At 33.6% G+C, this 18,371-nt stretch overlaps 1 protein-coding gene across 11 annotated transcripts; it reads right to left on the bottom strand.

Annotated features, from left to right (window-relative positions):
• Positions 1-5,017: 5,017 nt before the first annotated feature.
• LOC113712607 (biotin--protein ligase 2-like) lies at positions 5,018-17,251 on the bottom strand. 11 transcript variants are annotated; one of them, XR_003453314.2, is made up of 12 exons: positions 16,425-17,250; positions 13,541-13,703; positions 13,184-13,454; positions 12,702-12,763; positions 12,447-12,595; positions 10,751-10,871; positions 10,349-10,504; positions 9,694-9,739; positions 9,113-9,185; positions 8,609-8,818; positions 7,630-7,706; positions 5,018-5,244 (listed from the first exon to the last, which is right to left on the bottom strand). XR_003453314.2 is itself a non-coding variant. In XM_027236091.2 (11 exons), the coding sequence occupies exons 2-11, from the start codon at positions 13,656-13,658 to the stop codon at positions 5,202-5,204; spliced, it is 1,116 nt and encodes a 371-aa protein (XP_027091892.1). In that variant the 5' UTR covers positions 13,659-13,703; positions 16,425-17,247; the 3' UTR covers positions 5,018-5,201. The 11 variants fall into 11 exon arrangements, 6 of the variants coding, with proteins under 6 accessions (XP_027091892.1, XP_071923423.1, XP_027091896.1 ...); XR_011821890.1 differs by having other exon boundaries at positions 5,139-5,244; positions 7,630-7,726; XR_003453315.2 differs by lacking the exon at positions 8,609-8,818 and having other exon boundaries at positions 7,630-7,726; positions 16,425-17,248.
• Between the last annotated feature and the right edge of the window lie 1,120 nt (positions 17,252-18,371).

The following is an 18,371-nucleotide window of genomic DNA, read 5'->3' as shown; positions in this document are numbered from 1 at the left end:
ACAAATGAGATTTAACCTTTATACCCCCTCTTCCCTACAAAAAAAGATTATGTGATAGATTCAGGGTAAAAGTGGTAAATAAACTTAGGTTGGAACTAAATTTTATCGACTTGATTTTATAAAGGATGTAAATTTATTATTTTAAAAATGAAGGATGAAAAAATTCATTTGACAAAATGTGAGAAATGTTTTAACTGATTTTCCCTTTTTATAAAATTTAGACCCAAACTCAATTTTTTTCATAAATCATGATTTTGCCTTTGAGTTTGGCCTAAAGTGTGTGAAAATGATGAAACGAGTTGTGAACAATGACTGGAGGGGGAAAGGTAAGGTTGAAAGGTGGAAGGAATGCAGCAAGAGAGACAAGAGAGGGATAGGTGGGATTGCAAGGTTAGTGAAGTATAGTAAAGCGAGAGGAAGAGTAGCGGGAAGAGTGCGGTCACGAGGTAAGAGAGGTAGCAAATTGAGAAATGAGAAGAAAGGTGATAATGTGTATGTTCAGTTTCTTTTTTTCTTTTTTAAATGTCTCTTTATATTTTTGTTATCTTTTATTTTTTTAGCTTTACTTTGGATATCTCTTGAATCTTTATTATTGACTGACGAAATAGTTATTAAAACATATTATCTAACAAAACCATGAGAATCTAATTATTTATTGGGTTTTTTCTAACGAGTGCCCTAAACATACCTAACATTCACCTAACCTATCATGTATATACATATACCAACAATTATTACCCTCTCTTGAATTTGTATACTTTGCCTATTTAGTCTTACCTACCCGTCCATGTATTCATCTACTTTCTCTAATTAATCTTATATTTCTAAAAATATGACACCTGAAATATATCATAGCGGTGCCCTAGACAAACCCTTATTTATTTGATAAATAGTTTAGTATATTGAATTCTCAGGTACAACATGATGAAAGAGAGAAATTATTCTAGAACGAGACAAATGATAAGTAATTGCAAAAATATACAATAACTAAACACAACTTTCTAAGCAATTTTACAATTTTCTCAAGTTGATAAATTAGACCATTGCCTATCTTTCATGGTCGAGAATTTTTTTTCCTCCGTTTTTATTTAAAATAACACATATTGATAAAAATTTGACACCATTTTAACTTTTAGATTTTTTTTACCAAATAATATTACTATTTTGATTTGAATTATGAATCAGTGCATCACAATGGATAGAATGCTGGTAATGTCTTTCCGATGACATTTATTCCAAATGGTTTCCTTATCTTTGTAATAATGTAATATTTATCTTTATGCCCATAATTATGAATCGAAAGCTCTATTCCTATGCATTGCATTTGAGATTTTTCTTTTAGTGTAAATGAGGGATTTTGAATCCGAAACCTTTTATTTACACTTCCTTCTCTTATACCACTCAACCCATCTCTTCCCTTGCATTTGAGATCTATTATAAAAAAAAAATATTTCAAAATTTTTATGATAAAGACAATAATAAGAAATATTAAAATTATTTTATATATGGTTTTTACTTTAGATCTTTATTTCATAATATATTTTCTAGAATTGATCATAGACCTCAGTCCTCTCGTCTTTTCTTCTTTCTCCAAGTCCACGTTCATCTTTTACTCCACCCTTAACCTTTTATTTTCTTTTTTTTCCTTCCGCTTAAATTTTTTTGCAAGATCAACTATGACCAACGACTTACTTTTACTTCCTATAAGGTCTCCATAGTTTATTTTCTTTTGGTTTCCTTACAAGATTGAATTTATGAATGGCAAAAATTCTTTGATAAGAAGTTCTTTCATAATTTGAACATGGTCGAAAATATGAATTTATGGATGTCCAAAACTCTCACATGCTATGACTCTTTATTGATATTCTCAATTAGCATCACAAATTAAAGTTGATTAAATTTTTTAAGAGGGAACATATGTATGGAAAAACTCTCCCATCCAAAATTTTTGCATAATCTACACATGGCCAAAACTTTCCCTTGCTGTTATTTATTATAAATGCTCTTGCCAACCGTTTGGTTGGTGGGTTTTCTACTCTTCCATGGGTATAGAATGTGCTTTATACCCATAGATGATGTTTGATATACTTCTATGGGTGTGGTTCAATCACAATCAAAAACCCAAAAGTAGGTAATGGTCATTTCTGACTAATTTGGGGGGAATGAACCCCATTGACGAATTTAACGCCAAATGACATAAGAAAAATACCAAAAAGAAAGAAAATACGGCCATCTGTCCATGGTGACTAGGGTTACAAACAAATCGAGCCGTTCATGAGTCGCTCGCGAGTAGTTCAAGTTGAATTCAATCAACATCGAGTTCAAGCTAAGTCAAACTTAAACTGTAATTCAAACATATTAAACTCGTTAGCTCACGAGTCTATTCGATTATATATATATATATATATATATATATATATATATATATATATATATATATATATATATATATATATTATTTTAATAATAAAATTACATATATATCCCTAATATTTTATTATTTGTTAAAAAATTATTATTTTATTTATTTTTTAAAAAAATAATTATTTTTTATTTTTTTAAACTCGAGCTCAACCTGTTACATTGAGAACTCATCAAATTCGAATTCGAACTTGATAAAACAAAGTCGAGACTCGGCTCGGCTCGATTAAGTCCAAAGTCGATTCGACTCTACTCGTTTGCATCTTTAGTGACGCCAATCTTTCTTTCTTCTTGTACTCTTTTCCCTTTTGTGTTTTTGTAAGCATACTCATGCTCCTTCCCTTCCTTACTCTCTCCTCGAATCTTTTTCTTTCTCTTTTCTCTTGATGGTCAGTAGGTGGCGGTGGTGTTGGTGGCCATTGTTGCTTGGGTGAAGCTTTTTTTTTTTTGGCAATTATTGTGACTTTGACAAACATTTTTTTATGAAACCTTCACACCCTTAATTTTGTGACTTGCAGGCAAAACATAGCATCACCTTGTGTTTTTTTTTTGTGTCTTCAAGATTTTAAGTTTGACTCCATGTGTTATTGGACAATGTGATGTCAAATTAATTTTAAGGGATAATTTCAGATACCTCCCCTGAGGTTTCTGACAGTGTCACTCTCCTCCCTTGTGGTTTCAAAAATATCACAAACCTCCCATGTCAGAATTTAGATCCCATTTCTTACATCATCATGGCCAAAAAGACTTAAATACCCTCACAAGTCAGCTAATATTTCGTGATTATCAGGACAAATACATTCCAACTCACGTAATTACTTTTTTCTACGCTATATCTAATCTCCCTTTTACATGTATACATAGTCAAATAACTAACATCTAACATGATGTACATTTTTTTTAACACCTAACCATTCCAAATTTATGCGTACCATTACACTACCTTTTATAGATATACACAATCAAGTAACTAACATCTAACATAATGTATATATCTGTAAACTGATTGTACCTCATAGATCACCCCGTGTAAGGTGTTTATAGGCAAATTAGTATTAGTCATATAGATAAAATTACATAACCACTGCAGCTTGTAAGGAAATGCACAAGTGAGTCAAAGCACCAATAACCATTCCAAATGTATACATACCATTGCACTATGCATATTGCTACGATGACTAATTGCAATATGCATGTGAACAAATAACTGCATGTTCAACAATTTCTATGCATTGTACTTGGTCGATAATACGGTGTACATTATTTCAACCAGATTGTACATTCACTAAGTATTTATATGCATGCTACTTATTGAAGTAAACTACCTCTCTACTAAATATTTAATGCACTCTCATAAGTACTAATGGTTGATTTAATATGCAATTGGAACAAATAACCATCTAGTAAAAGCTTTTGATATAATATTATTGATGAATAACATATTGTATTTGAAATTATCCCTTTTTTTCTAATTTATTTTTGATTTTTATTAGTTTTCATTATTTCACTAATATAACTTGTACACTTACCTCAGGGGCATTTATGGAAACAAAATTCCCTCTCTTTCCTGAAAACACTTTTTTATGTTCACTTTTGACATCATGGACTGATTTTGTTACAAAATCCTAAACCTCAGAGGGGGTATGTGATATTTTTGAAACCACAGGGGAGGAGAGTGAGACTGTCAGAAACCTCCCCTGAGGTTTCTGAAATTATCCCTAATTTTAAATTTAACTTCTCCAAAGTAAGATGATTGTTTTGACACTCATTTGGCATATAAATTTTTTGAATTGGTTGATGTGGTGGACTTGCCACATTGGTGGTGATGGTGGTTAGGGCTTAGCATTGGAACTTAGGAAGAAGAAGGGAAAATGGAAAAAAAAAAATTTTAAAAAATTGAAAACCCATTCCTTCTGATTACAATACCAAACAATCAATAAGGTTTTGGCAATACTCATTGCCATTGAAGAATTTTTTATAGCCATTGCTATTGCCATTCCGTAGCGTATGCCAATCGGGTAGTTAGTTATCAGGGGTTAAAGTTGACACATTTTCAACTTACTTTCTTAAGCATCCATTCAAGCCTTTGTGATTCACAATTTGGATACACTCTTTATTTTATTATTCACTTTAGCACCACTGCCCATCTTAATTTCCCCACCATTAGTTGATGAAAATCATTTATTCTTCTAGTCATTCTGATGCTTTCGTATTTATATTTTGCAGCCATAACCAAAACTTTAAAAAAAAATCCAGGAAATCTTGACCAATTTTGGGAAACATTAAACCCAAAAGCCGAAAGGGAGAGGAAAAATTCATGTATAATAATATAGGGACTACGCCACTGGCAATAAAGGCACCAAATATGTGCCTATAATTGATAATTAGACTAAATCATGGCGCTTTGTGAATTAGTATATTCTGAGAGATAACCAAGAATATACCACTGTTGTTCGCCTCTCTTAAAAGTCCCACAGAAGTCATACATCTAAAGTCTAAACAAGAATTCAAGGAAGTGAAAAATAACTTTACTATTCTTTGAAAAATAATTAAGTTTGACCATATCATTTTTCCCAAAATTAAAAAAGAAAAAAAAGAGAGAAAAAGATTGACCATATCACATCCAGAAAGTACTTAACAAACAAGAACCAATTAATTGGCTAAGTATCAATATGTCTATCTCATGAGTAAAGAGACACAGGATAATTATTAATTAACTACATGTGTATATCATTAGGAAATGATTCTTTTCCACCAGCAAAAGCATTAACCTATCTTCTTCATGCAAGTTTTCTTCTGATAAGTCCCTTGAAGAAGTCAAGACTGCAGCAGAAGCAACAAAATAAACTGGTTAAGCCCAGATACAAACAAAGTCATGTGCTAATAGGTAAAGGGCACTGCCCTTCACATGCAAACGCACATGCAAATATATGCCCCAAGAATTGCAGGTAGCAAGAATGATCACACGATATCGTAGTAATTAGTTTTATTACGATCCCAATTACGCCCTCCAACCCTTTCTAGAGAGAAGGAAGAAGGGAATCAAAGATATGATTTTGACTAACTGTCACCCTTGTTGATTAAATTTTTTTTTTTTTTTGTCAATTGTTACTTTATCTATAATATATCCTACACAATCCTAATCCAACGGAGAGACCCAACTAGGTCTAGGGGGGCTTGTGCGGACTGAACCACCACCGGACCAGACGGTGCGTCCGTCTGGATTTTGTAAGAAACCACTCCAAGCCTTAAATGGCTTAGTGGTTGGGCTGGTGGTTCATCATTGTTGATTAATGACTTCCCCAAGTATATTCACAACCTTGAAGGAGAATCGAGAGACAGCTAACAATATTTTGTAATGCATTTTATTTAAATCAAGAAAATGGTTTACAAACACATTTTAATAGCAAGATCTACTTTTGTATGCTAGAAAAAGCACATGCCTTACACGATATGTTTAAGTTTAGCACATACTTGTATTTACCTATCTAATATGAACCGAAAATGTTTTAGATGTGTTGAACATAGAAATATCTTTAAAGATGCTGCTGCACTTCCATGTGCTCAACTACATAAAAGCTTGGTAATCTTTATTTTTTTTTAGAGAGAATAAGGAGATATTGACTATCTACATAGCTAATTGACATCTTTGTCCAACATTACGAGTTATTTTATTCACCAATCAAGGGTATAATAGGTAAATCCAACAAGTAAGAAACACTACAAGGCACTTTTAGATGTAGCGTAGAATTGACCATAGTATTTGGCCTGAAAATCCCCAAAATAATGTAAGATCTAAGCAGATTACTCATACTAAAGAAAGCTCCAAGTAGCTTAAGACACAGTAAACAAAGTTGTGAATAGATTATTTATGCTAAAGATCTACACCAAAAGAAACAAAATAGGAACACAGGCAACAACCATCAACAAGCCTTTGTCATTGAATGGCAACTTATTTAAACAGTCAGAGCATACGTCTTGAAATTCTAGTTGCAAAAAATCCTAGCAATGTTGAGAATGTTGAGAATACTTAGTTAAAACTATGGTAAAGCTTTAAGATTTAAAGCATTTGCCAGTCCAATTATAGATCCTAGGACAATTGTGCAGACTCTTCTTCATCCTAGTCTGTGAAATCTTCATAAATATTACCGGTTCAGTAAAACGTTCAATTCACATTTTCTGTGTACTAAGAATGATTTCGTATATACACCCTACTTGGGCAAATCCACCAGAAAATGTTGCTACTTTAACTAATATACTGTTCCTCTTCTGTCAATTCCTGATATGCTGAGCTCAACATAACCACCTGCCATAAAATTTCCCCCAGGTCTGGAGCAGATTTATAAAGATTTCTAGGAACAGCATTATGCCAATCATATTGGAAGTAGAGACAATACTTTCTCTACAGCATTCCTTACCATTCAACCACCAAAAGAGAAAGAAACAGTTGGTCACATGACAGAAAAATATCAAATAGTAAGGTACGCCACATGGTACACCAACAGCAATCACATTCCACCAAATAAGTAAGATGGATTCCCCATGTCTAGCACCTGCCAGACAAGGACCTACCTTGATGGAATGTGATTTAATAGTGGTACATGAAGACCTAATGGTCCTCAATCATCTAGTTTTGATAAACCTCAAGGGTTAGTATTTCCAGTTTGATAAACCTCAAGGGTTAGTTAAATCCTCTCTATCCAGGACGGTAACTCATCAAAAATTGGTTTCACCTGTATTAGTAGACCGAAGTTGAACTGCTGTCATTTTAATCACATAGAAGAAAGATGAAAAATGGTATCTTCATACCAATTTCCAGACATGTGCATATTTGCTTTAACTAGACCAAAAAACTTAACTTTAAGCATGAACATCTTTATGCAAATAGAAATCGGTGATTGGTAACTCAAGCATTCTGTTTCAAATGGGCATGATCTGATAAAGTTTGTATCTGGATAAAGTTTGTATTCTATATCCGCAAAAAAACACCAATTTTTTTTCCATCTTGTTGATCACCGCCTGTGTATTTTATTTTACATATTTTATTATACGTGACTGTACCTCAATTTAGTATATTCTTAGGAAAAGATGATACAATGCATATGTGATTGATAAAGGATTTCATTCTAAAGTTTGCAAAGAAAATTCAGGAGCAAATGATAGAAAATTTAATAGAGTATTGATCAGGCTATAGAAACTATACAACACCTATTGCCATCAGGGTGAAGCTCGCATGTTTGACCATCTTCAGAAATAGCTAACAAATATCCAGATGGTGTCAAACCCTGAAAAACAAAAAAGTACTCTGCAATTCTGATCATTTACAATGAGACATCATTTCAAATCAGAAAATAGTACTAATGAACTTGGTGAAAGAGGATAGCATGACAACCACTCTTTCTGATATATAATGTAAATTAGATACTCATATTTGACGACACAAAGCAAAAGTAGTAAAGCTTGAACCTGCCAACACAATATCCTATATAACATCAAGGCACTGAGCAGCAAAGTCATAAAGGGTATCATCACTCCAGTTCCCATTACTTCCCTTACCATTAATCACACTTTGTCCATGTAATTCTCATATGTATCCACCAAGTGGGCTTATACGTATGTGAATCACTATTCTCATTTTTAGTGATTCAAGAACAGAATTGAAGAAAAATGTCATGAAACACAACTGTATACGATTCTACTCCCTACTGACAGCCAAGAGAGAACAACGATGCATTTCACCGCAACTGCATGCAACTAAAGCCAAAAAATGCATGTTAGTATTGTCATCAAGTGGCAATGAGGAATATAGAAGGCTATTGGAAAACCTCCATCTGTCCTCTTACCCCTAACACAGTTTTTTTAATAGATCACTAAAAATGCAATCCAAAATCCAGCAAGAGTATCCGACGGAAATGATAGAGATAAGACTTTTTTGTTGGCAAAATTTATTTGAGGTTATGATGCAGTCTAAATCAGGTTTAAGGTGTCAAAACCTTCAATGTTTTCATACTGTAGGCTAACTTTCAAGAGGGAACTATTATAAAAGAACAATTTTCAATCCAATCCATGAACCAGAATTTTTTTTCATCTTTATTTATTATTTATTGATTTTTATCCTAAGATTGAAAATGCTACTGCTTTGCACTTAGTCTATAGTTTTAATACGTGGTAGTTTTTGATCACCTACCTTTAAAATATAAGTTGTAATGCATCAGAATCTTGGAAAGATTCCAAGTTGAAGGTCCATAAACAATCTTAATGCACTATTCTTGCCAATTTACGATCTTCATGAACAATTTGAAGGCCCATAACTGCCCATTTTCAAGGATGTCAGCTGGATATTATTGCCCACCAGCACCATAATTTGTCCGTAAACCACTTTCCCCAGGTTGAATCTCTATGCAAATTCAAATCAGCAAATCTTAGAACATACTTATTATTCACATTCTATCAATTTCAGGCCCGGTTGCCTGTGAAAAGCTTTTCTTGTATTCACTATTTAGGCTAGAAAATTGTAACTTAGATTTTCGAAGACTTCAATGAATTATTCATCAAAAAACTATATAAAGATCAAGGAAAAAAACCAAGAGCTTAACAGATTTTTGGTCAGATTCAAGAAATAGATTAGATATTTCTAGGCTCATCATGTATACTTAAACACTCATATCAATGATTGATTATAGAAGCTAACCTGAATTGTGACAACGTTTTCCACAACTTGGTCCTGATTATCATTTTTGTCCTGTACTATAACTCTTTGCCCACTGCACAGAAGCAGCATAATAGAAACAAGAGTTTAACAGTATATCAGATTCTACCTCTCATTTTCTACCTGTATATGGTGCAGGAAAACTAAGTTGTCAAACATATATCTGTAAATAGCATGCATACGATAAATACAGAAAATGGCATATTGCCCACAAAACTTGGCAACATTTTCTGTCAAAATTAGAAAAGCAAGTAAAGCTTTTTATTTTGGACATCCTCCCTTCCCTCCATACCTGAAAAACGCTGCTTTGGAACCACAACCCATGCATTTTGCAACGAAGGAAATTTGTCCATAACAATATAATAAATGAAGTACAAAAATAACATCTTCACAAAAGCACTTCACAGAGCTGCATTGGACAAAATGGGATAGACTTCCAGGCAACATTAAACTTTCAAAGAAAAGTTATCAACATATCAAACTTCTAAAGGGTACCATTAACCCTAGTGTGCAAGGAAAAAACACCATCTACATGTAGTGTGTTATGATGAAGGTACTTTCACCTGTGCAACCACGTTTTATAGTACAGCGGCTCAAGAGATTGGAATCCTGCATAAAATGAGGTGAAAGACGTAAATCTCATGCAAGTTATATCGTCATGTGGAACTACCATACAGTCAATCCTGTTTTGAACTAAAAACAACCAGGAGTATGCAAATTAACCAACAATTTGCAATTCATACTAACAATTTTACCCCAATAGACAAAAATCTTCTCACCTATTTTATAGTTATGTTTTCATGTATGCAATCACACAGATGTGTAAATAGAACTGCAGTCCATTTTTCACAGCACTGGAAAAAAGAGAAACATGGTTAATCCATTAGGATCGAGGATGTGCATTTTAATGCTTGAAGGAGTTTTTTCCAAAATGTTATTCCTGCAATTGAACATTAGCCCCATTTCACAAAAATTTTTACAAGTACAGCAATAGGTCTAGCATATTGAAGCCTCCACGCTGCCAAAAAGTTGACAATACTAAGGAGCAGGAAATGTAGTCATTCTATCATGAATAACTATCTTGCATACCTTTGCAATTAACCTACTAAGCACAAGAGCAGGAAAATGGAAAGGAAAAAGAGAACCAAAGGTGGGATGAACACTGAGAATTGTCTAGATGGTCATATGACCTAAAACACTACAAGAAAAATTATTCACCTTGGCCCATGAAAACAGTGTAGAGATCCTCAAATTTATTGAAGAAGGCTGCCATTATGTCTTCTCGTTGTAGTTCATGAGCAACAGGAGTCAATTTTTGTAGAGTTGCATTCAAACAAGTAGTTGGTTTCTCGTTGCTGACATTCAAGCCTATTCCTGCAAAAATAAAAATAAAAAAGCAAATGAAATTAATTCTAGTCTAAATTCATTAAGTAACCTCCAATGCCAGATGCAATGATGCAATCATACCAGATACCATGTTTGAAATCTTAGGACATGGCCATTGTAAAATGTCATGATAGAAAGCTTATATAAAATTTTCAGCTTCATTAGGTTTGCTTGAGCAGATGGCAGAAAACTGCTAGTTGAATTGGATACAATGAAAAGGATAAGACTGTTTACCAGCACTGACATTAAACTTGTTTGACTTATAAGTTGATGTGCACAAAATGCCTCCAACTTTAAGGCCATCTAAATACAAGTCATTTGGCCACTTTATTTTAACATCAAGATGTTGTATGCCCTGAAAGAGATCATATCATATCAAGACAAATATTAAGTATTGATTAAAATAGTGAAACAATGATGATGTTGTTTTACAGATAAAGTAGCAACAGAACCTACTAAACAATATGTCGCTGCAAATTTAAGTTTTAATCCATGCATTGGAAAGATCAAGCAGGACAGAAATGAATCCTATTTTCATCAGCTATGCAGTCACCCTTCTCAAAACCCTAATCCAACCCAAATTAAGTATGAAACTGCAGTACAACCACTCTTTTCAATGGTAAATAATCAGAAAGGGGAAGTCAAGTCACAATTTTCAGACTGAACCACAGCTGGAAATTCTTATCACTCTACTGTTCCATAGAGAAGCAGAACGAATTTAGATTATAGCCCAGCAATAGATATTCTGGACTTCAGAAAGGAAATCATTATGGTAACTGAAGCAGAAAGGGATATCATTATTACTCTATCCTTCCGTAAGATAATATAAATCAGCAGAAAAATCTAGATTACCTTTCACGAGAAATATACATTGTCCACTTTCAAGAAAAAATATACTGAGCATCTACTTAACATACATCCAAATTTAACTTCCAGCTCAAGTCTGGCAAGTACATAGCTTTTCCCAGTAAGTGTTCCATTACAAAATATTCTAGCCTATACATCGGCTAGCAATTTAAATAGCAGTGGTAGAAGATTTAGAAAACTAAAATAATCTAGAAGATGACACCATGAAAATTCAAAGCACACTTATCTTGCATTTATCCAGAAATTTTTTAGTTTTAGCAATTCAGGATTATAAGCTGATCTAAGACATCTATTTACATATTAGTATCTGTACTTACGAGGAGTGCCAATTGCTTCAATTCATCCCTAATTAATAGTTGTCGAACTTATCTCCTGCTTAACTTACTTCATTGATGATGAATCATGAACTATCAGATTTCAGAGCGCATGAAATACTGGAGAATAGATCCCAACCATATCAAGCAGATGGAAGAAGTAAAAAGACAGGAACATCTTCTATCATACTGTCTTACATCCCGCAGGAAACAGTAGTACATTATATTACAGCTCCTATCGTAACCCCAATAAACACATTCAACAGTTCTTAGAATTACAAAATTGTCCATGCTGCAACTTTTCACCCAAGTAAGACGAAAAAAGAATATGAAAAATCGAATACAAATCAGACATCAAATGATATCTTCATTAGTATTGGGCCAAGAAAAACAAAAGATATGGTCACAATGTATGAACTTCTAAGAAAAAAAAGGGAAAATCGTGCTTTACAAAAACAAAAAAGATACTTTTGAAAACTTCCAACCTACTGAAACAATAATTATCAAGAGAAACAAAGTATTATCACTGTCCTTATCATCAATTTTCTCGTTTATTGTTGTCATCTACTATATTATAGTGATGGTACTGCTCATAAATTAATTTTGACAGCACTAGACCAGAAAATACCATGGAACCAAATCCACAACTCATCTAATCATGGCCATAAGTTTTACCAAATAAACCAGTAATTCATCATTTATTAACTAAATGTAAGACAGATGAAAACATGTTCACTAATTGTGCTTACCTTTTTCTGGCAAATATCTTTAACTGCCTCAGTCACAGCAAGACTAACCACATACTGCACTAGTGGCACCACTCTGCCATCCTCCATTTGTATAGTGAAGGAAAATAATAGGCATCCTTTTGGAGATTCCCACACGTTTTTAGACCGACCTTTATGTTACCACATGAGCTCAAAGGCATAAGGAGTATAAATAAAATGTAAAGTAGAGCCCAAATCAACATGGCATAGAACCCAATATTCGAAACATAGTGGTACCTCTCCCTTTGGTCTGCACATCTGCAACACAGACTGCACCAATTGGCAGCTCACCAAAATTGCTGCCAAAGTAAATATAAGAACATCAGTAACTTACAACCAACTTTTATCAATTTAAAATGCTGTATGCATAAGTTCAAATTTTAGCATGATGATTCAAATCAGAACTTTAAGAATTCAATTTAAAAATTTCCAGCAACCTCAAAGCTTTCAACCTTTCCATCTTCTGCCAAATTCCAGTTACGATGCCTTTTTCTTTTAAACTTTTTGATTTATCCAGGAAAAGCGCACCTGGGCCACAACATTTTGAAATTTTAAAACATAAATTTGGAAAGCTAGGGCACAGATTAAACAATTTCCAATTAATATGACTTCAGTTTAACTGCATAGAAAATGAAGCACTATCACTTTCCAATACTTTTTGATTGACAATCAATTACTTTAAAGAACTTGTAACAAAGAAACAAACGAGCAAAGCTTACTGTGAAACTACATCGTGTGTGGAGCCTAATCTTGGAGAGTACATTAAGAATCTTCCAAATTGTGAAGTAGAGAGAACATCCATATAATGATCAACCTGGAATCCTTCAGAATCGCAATGCAGATTCCTAATCTCTGAATGCAGACAAATTGAAACAGGATTGCTATCCAGAAATCTCAAAACATTATTACTCTTCAATGATAGAGCAAATTCGTTCTCTACATTGGATTTCCCACAAAGCACCAACACACTAGCTGATTCTGCCTCCATGTCTGTCCCAAAAAAAAGAAATTTCAGGATACAAGTAATTGAATACATACAAATCCATGATGTACCAAACATCAAGGGATTTCATTACTTGCTGATGATAGAGAAAGCATGCGGCGTTTGATGATGTGTTTGGGAAGAGAGTGCAGCATAGAAGAGGGACAGTGAGAGCAAAAAAATCTGAAGCTGCTACAATTGGAGAAGAGCATTCTTTTGTTTAGTCATTAAGGCACTGGCGCCTGCTAAGGGTTTCCCTGGCAATAAAGGCAGCAAGGGGTGCTTTATGGCAGAGAAAACAAATTTCAAAGGCTCCACTTGGATAAACGTAGTATGTCTTTGAAAAGTACCCAAAAACAGTCCAAAATCCCATCCAAACATTTAAAAAAAAAATCTACAGTATAAGTATTCTAAAGAACACCCTAGAAAACACCCCATCTAAATTATTTAAAAACAATCCAGAATTTATTGTGCAGGTTGTGCGCGTTTGTGTGTGATGGTCTGAGTATGTGCATGGAATGAGAAAGAGAGAGTTGAATAGAGGCAATTAAAGGGAATGAATGTGTGTGTCTGTGGATGAAAATTCTGAGATTCTTAATAGGGAACTGAGAGAATTAATCTACAAAAAATAAGTCAAGGAAAGTATCAAAGAATCTGCTGAAAGATTAGAAAACAAAACAATGAGTCATGCATTTTCTGCAAATCTGAATTTCAAAAGACAAAGTTCTCTAATTTTTTTAGTGGATGAATTTAATTTCCCTAAGCTTTCCTTATCTCATTATTCTTAATCAAATAGATTGATCAGTCTTTATCATTGATCTCATTGTAAGCTCTAAGTAATTATATAATATGTATGAAGAATTACGATGTACTACATGCAATCAAAAAATTTGAACCACACCATAACTGGTAAGGTCAAAAATTAAATATGTTTCTGTCCTCCACGAACATCGAGTTGTTAAAAAGATCAGCTAAAAGCAAAAAAAGTATCAATTCAATGGCCAGACTAAAGATTAACTCCAACATACATTTCCTTGGAAACTCATTTACTCAAAGAAAAACCTCTTTAAACCCAGAGAGATTACCCTGTAAAAGCCAAGTTATTTCTCTTTCAGACTATCTATGCCAGCCTTGGTTCAACTATTATTAACTTATCTCAATGTAACATAGATGACCTATTAACAATGCTATTCTTTTGTCATGTCCTTTACTTTGAAGATTATAAATTAGGAAGCTCCACATAAAAATATATGAATAATAGTGCTCAATGAACTGTCATTTTTTTGGGATCATATAAAAATGGAAAATTGTTCCTCTTCTAAATAGGTGGCAGGTGTCTTGGCAGCCAAACCAGTTTGTGGTGTTATTTTGGTTTTTCTTCATCCTCTTTTTTTTCCCTCCTTTTCCAAAGTTGCAATGATCCATAACTAGGCCCACTTACCCAAATATTTTACAAGAGCAAAACTACCAGTAAAGTATGCCCTCTTTAATTGGAGCATGTCATGAGCAAGTCCATTTGAATTTCTTGTTTCCACGTGGGCACTCAACTTGCCTTAAGATCTAAAACTGCCATGTTTCAAATCATGCTATCCCCACATGGCAGCTGACTATGCCTTCCAAATCGAAGATAACAACAATAATGTAAAAGATCTTTTCATTTCTTTTTGACACTGAAGTGAAACAGTCTCCTTTTTTGCTCTTTTCAAACTTTCGAAGGTCTTTTTCTACAAGCATAACAACTAAACTTTACTGTTAATTTGAACACTTCATGTATCCCAAACATGAAATTCTCCTTTTTTGTAACACAAATCAGATTTTTAGAAGCCAGAGTCTATTGACTAAACCACAAATAGTTCCACAAAAGTCATGAACAGATGTGGAGCAATTAGAGGATGCTTTTGCATAATCCATTAATTTGTAGGGTCAATTTCTTTAAATTGTACTTAGTGCATGATCAAACAATACAAAAAATTGTTACTTTTGTGTGCATTATATGTTTATTAATCCGACATTTATGAGAGGGATTGTCTCTTCACTTGTGTATGCTGATTAATCCAATCTGACAAGGGCCACTTACCCCAGAAAAAAGAAAAAAATAGACACATATTGATTGATGTGAAATCCTTGTTTACCTTCACCCACTAATTAATTACAAAGAAAGTACATGTTTGTTGCATTCATGAATTACAAGAAACACCAGAAAAGTATGAATGTTTTCATTGTTTGACAATTTCATTTTTCATTGTTTGATGATTTCATTCAAACAAATGAAAGAGCTAAGGGAACAGCCATAGGACAATATTCCATACAAGTTAGTGCCTTTTAGAAGCAAGAAAAAGAATCAAGATTCCCACAGGTTAAGAAGTTTCATGCTGTTTCTAGGTCACAAACCCACTTTAATAAATTAATGCTCTTGTTTTTTACCTTAAAATTTTAACTTGGCTCCTATACAAGTCTGTCCAAAGGGGCTTTCCACTTACACTTCATCAAGACAGTTAAGAAATACCCCTTCGGCCTTCTCACGTCTCTTTACACTTCTTCTTATACCAGTACCAGGAGAGCTATCTACTCTTTGTTGTTATCTTGTCAAGACTTCAGTCTAAGTTCTTTCTCATGTTTCTTTCTTTCCATCTATCAGTTCAACATACTGTACTCCCAAGTTTGTTAAAGGCAAAACTATATTTGTTTGTTAAAGGCAAAACTAATTTGTTCAGTTAAGCTTTCCATCATACATCTAGAAGGCAAAAGAAACTATCAAAATTTTTTTCAACCCAATATTTTCATCAACACAAAGAGCAATCAATTTCGTTCATTCTCACTCACAGCAGTACTAATTGGTGAAACTATTCAAGAAAATTAAAACGGCAGCAGATATGAGGAGCAGCGAAATCAACAAATAATAAAACATTCCACATAACGTCAGAAATCACCAGAAGAAAATTAAGGATAGGGAAAACAAAAAAAGGAGCTTTACCTACCTTGTTGTTGTGGTGACGGTGGTGGCGAGCTCCGGATCCTCGGATATCCTCCACTCTTTTTTTTGGTTTTGGGGACTGGCGGCCGGCGGGGATGTGGGTGTCAGGATATTGATTATAATTTTGGGACTAAAGAGGGAATTAGTTCAGATTGAAGATTCAGAATCGGGAAAAAAGAAGAGAGAAACGAGAGAAAGCAGAAAAGAGTGAGAAATTAAGGCCCAAATACGCTGTCCAGCTCTTCTGCTTCGATTCTCCACTTTCGTTTGCTTTATTTCTATGAAAGAGAATAACTAGCTTTTTGAAGATCAAAGCATTAAGAGAGAAAGTAAAGCATAGCATAGACCTTCTGCCCTAGCCCATAGATATTGGATAACCTACTTACAGCTGATTTTCTGCTCTAATTTTTTTACGCACAGTATTAAGCCTTAAGCCTTACCTACAATTGCATCATTTCATTTTACGAGCTTTTGATAACTTCTTCTTTGTAAGTGTTTCTACATCACGGTACCTTCATGTCAACTGTTTTTAAATTCCTTGAACATATTTCTCATTTTTCATGCTCTTTTGGGTATGATCACAGATGTGTGTAACATCCAGCAAATAACTACTACCTGAACTCTATAGTTTTGCTCATGAAGAGGGAGGTAGCAGCACTTTGTAAAGAGGTTGGCTCCATCATGATTTGACCTGCTGCATTGATCCTCTTGGATTTTTATCTGGCTTTTAGCTTCTAGCAGAATTTAGAAACTAAATTTATGAGTTAATGCTGGCACTCATGAAGTGGACTATGCCTCTTGAAAAAGGATTATATCTACGTCTAATGTAGGTCACATTCCTTATTCCTCCTATATACTACACATATAATGCTTACATATCTAATGGAAAAAGAATGAGTACATACATTTATAACTGTATGCAATCTATGACTACTTCTTGTTGGTCAAGAAGATGAAATGGCTGAAGTTACTGGGTATTCAAGTCTAAAAACTAATAGGTGAATTTTGAGTAACAAATTATAACTTCAAAATGGAAAATCATTTGAAAGTAGGACAATTACTCAGAATATTGCCAAAAAAAATTTGGAAGAGTGATGGTCTGACGATGGGTTAGTGCAAAACTATTACTGTCAGGCTTAGTCAGTTTGGCTGCAAAATCGAAATTTTTTTTTAAAAAAGAAAACAGCTTGACAGCAAATGAAATTTTTTTTTTTAAAAATACTGGCTGTGGGGCTGTCAGTTCGGCAACCAGTTGTGTCAGACCTGTTGGGCTGTGCTGCAAAAGTTTAAAAAAAAAAAAAAAAAGAAAAAAAAGGCTGGTCTCGATTAGACATGTGAGCTCAGATTCCATTGACTGGAATCTTTTTTTCAGATTGCAAGAGTTAATTGTGGCAGGAGCTACAAAATCTTCGCTAAATTAATTGTGGCAGGAGCTGCAAAAGTAAACAAAAAAAATTGTCGTTAACTCCTTTCCGGGATGTGGTGTAAAAAGCCAAAAAGAAGGCTGCTAGATTCCAGCTCTATTGGAATTCAATTCTCCCTGCCAAAACTTTAGAGCTTTAGCTTTGGAGCCAGCTAGACTTTCACCAAAGCGGCATCCTCGCCTATATAAATGAGAAATTTTAATGAAGCATATAAAAGTCATTTAAGCGTATTTTTGGTTAACAAAAAATATAAAAGTATAGTTTAAGGTTTTTAAAGATTTTATCTTGGAAGAATGTGATATGTTTAAAATTTTTGGAGTAGTAAGTGATATTAAAAGAAAGTTGAAGAGAGGTTTATGATATCATCCCTTCTTTAAAATTTTTTAAAGGAAAATTTTTAAAATTTTTTAATTAAAAACTTATGCTGCTTGATTGACTAAGCCCGACAGCCTTTTTAGTTAAAAAATTTTCCAAAGTTAAAACGTAAGAAAAAGATGAAGACAAATTTGTTAAATTAATTATTCTTA

Source organism: Coffea arabica, chromosome 10e (genome assembly GCF_036785885.1).
Source record: "Coffea arabica cultivar ET-39 chromosome 10e, Coffea Arabica ET-39 HiFi, whole genome shotgun sequence".
NCBI classification, from domain to species: domain Eukaryota; kingdom Viridiplantae; phylum Streptophyta; class Magnoliopsida; order Gentianales; family Rubiaceae; genus Coffea; species Coffea arabica.
Note: the sequence above shows the minus strand (reverse complement) of the source record. Positions and strands in the feature narration are given on the sequence as shown.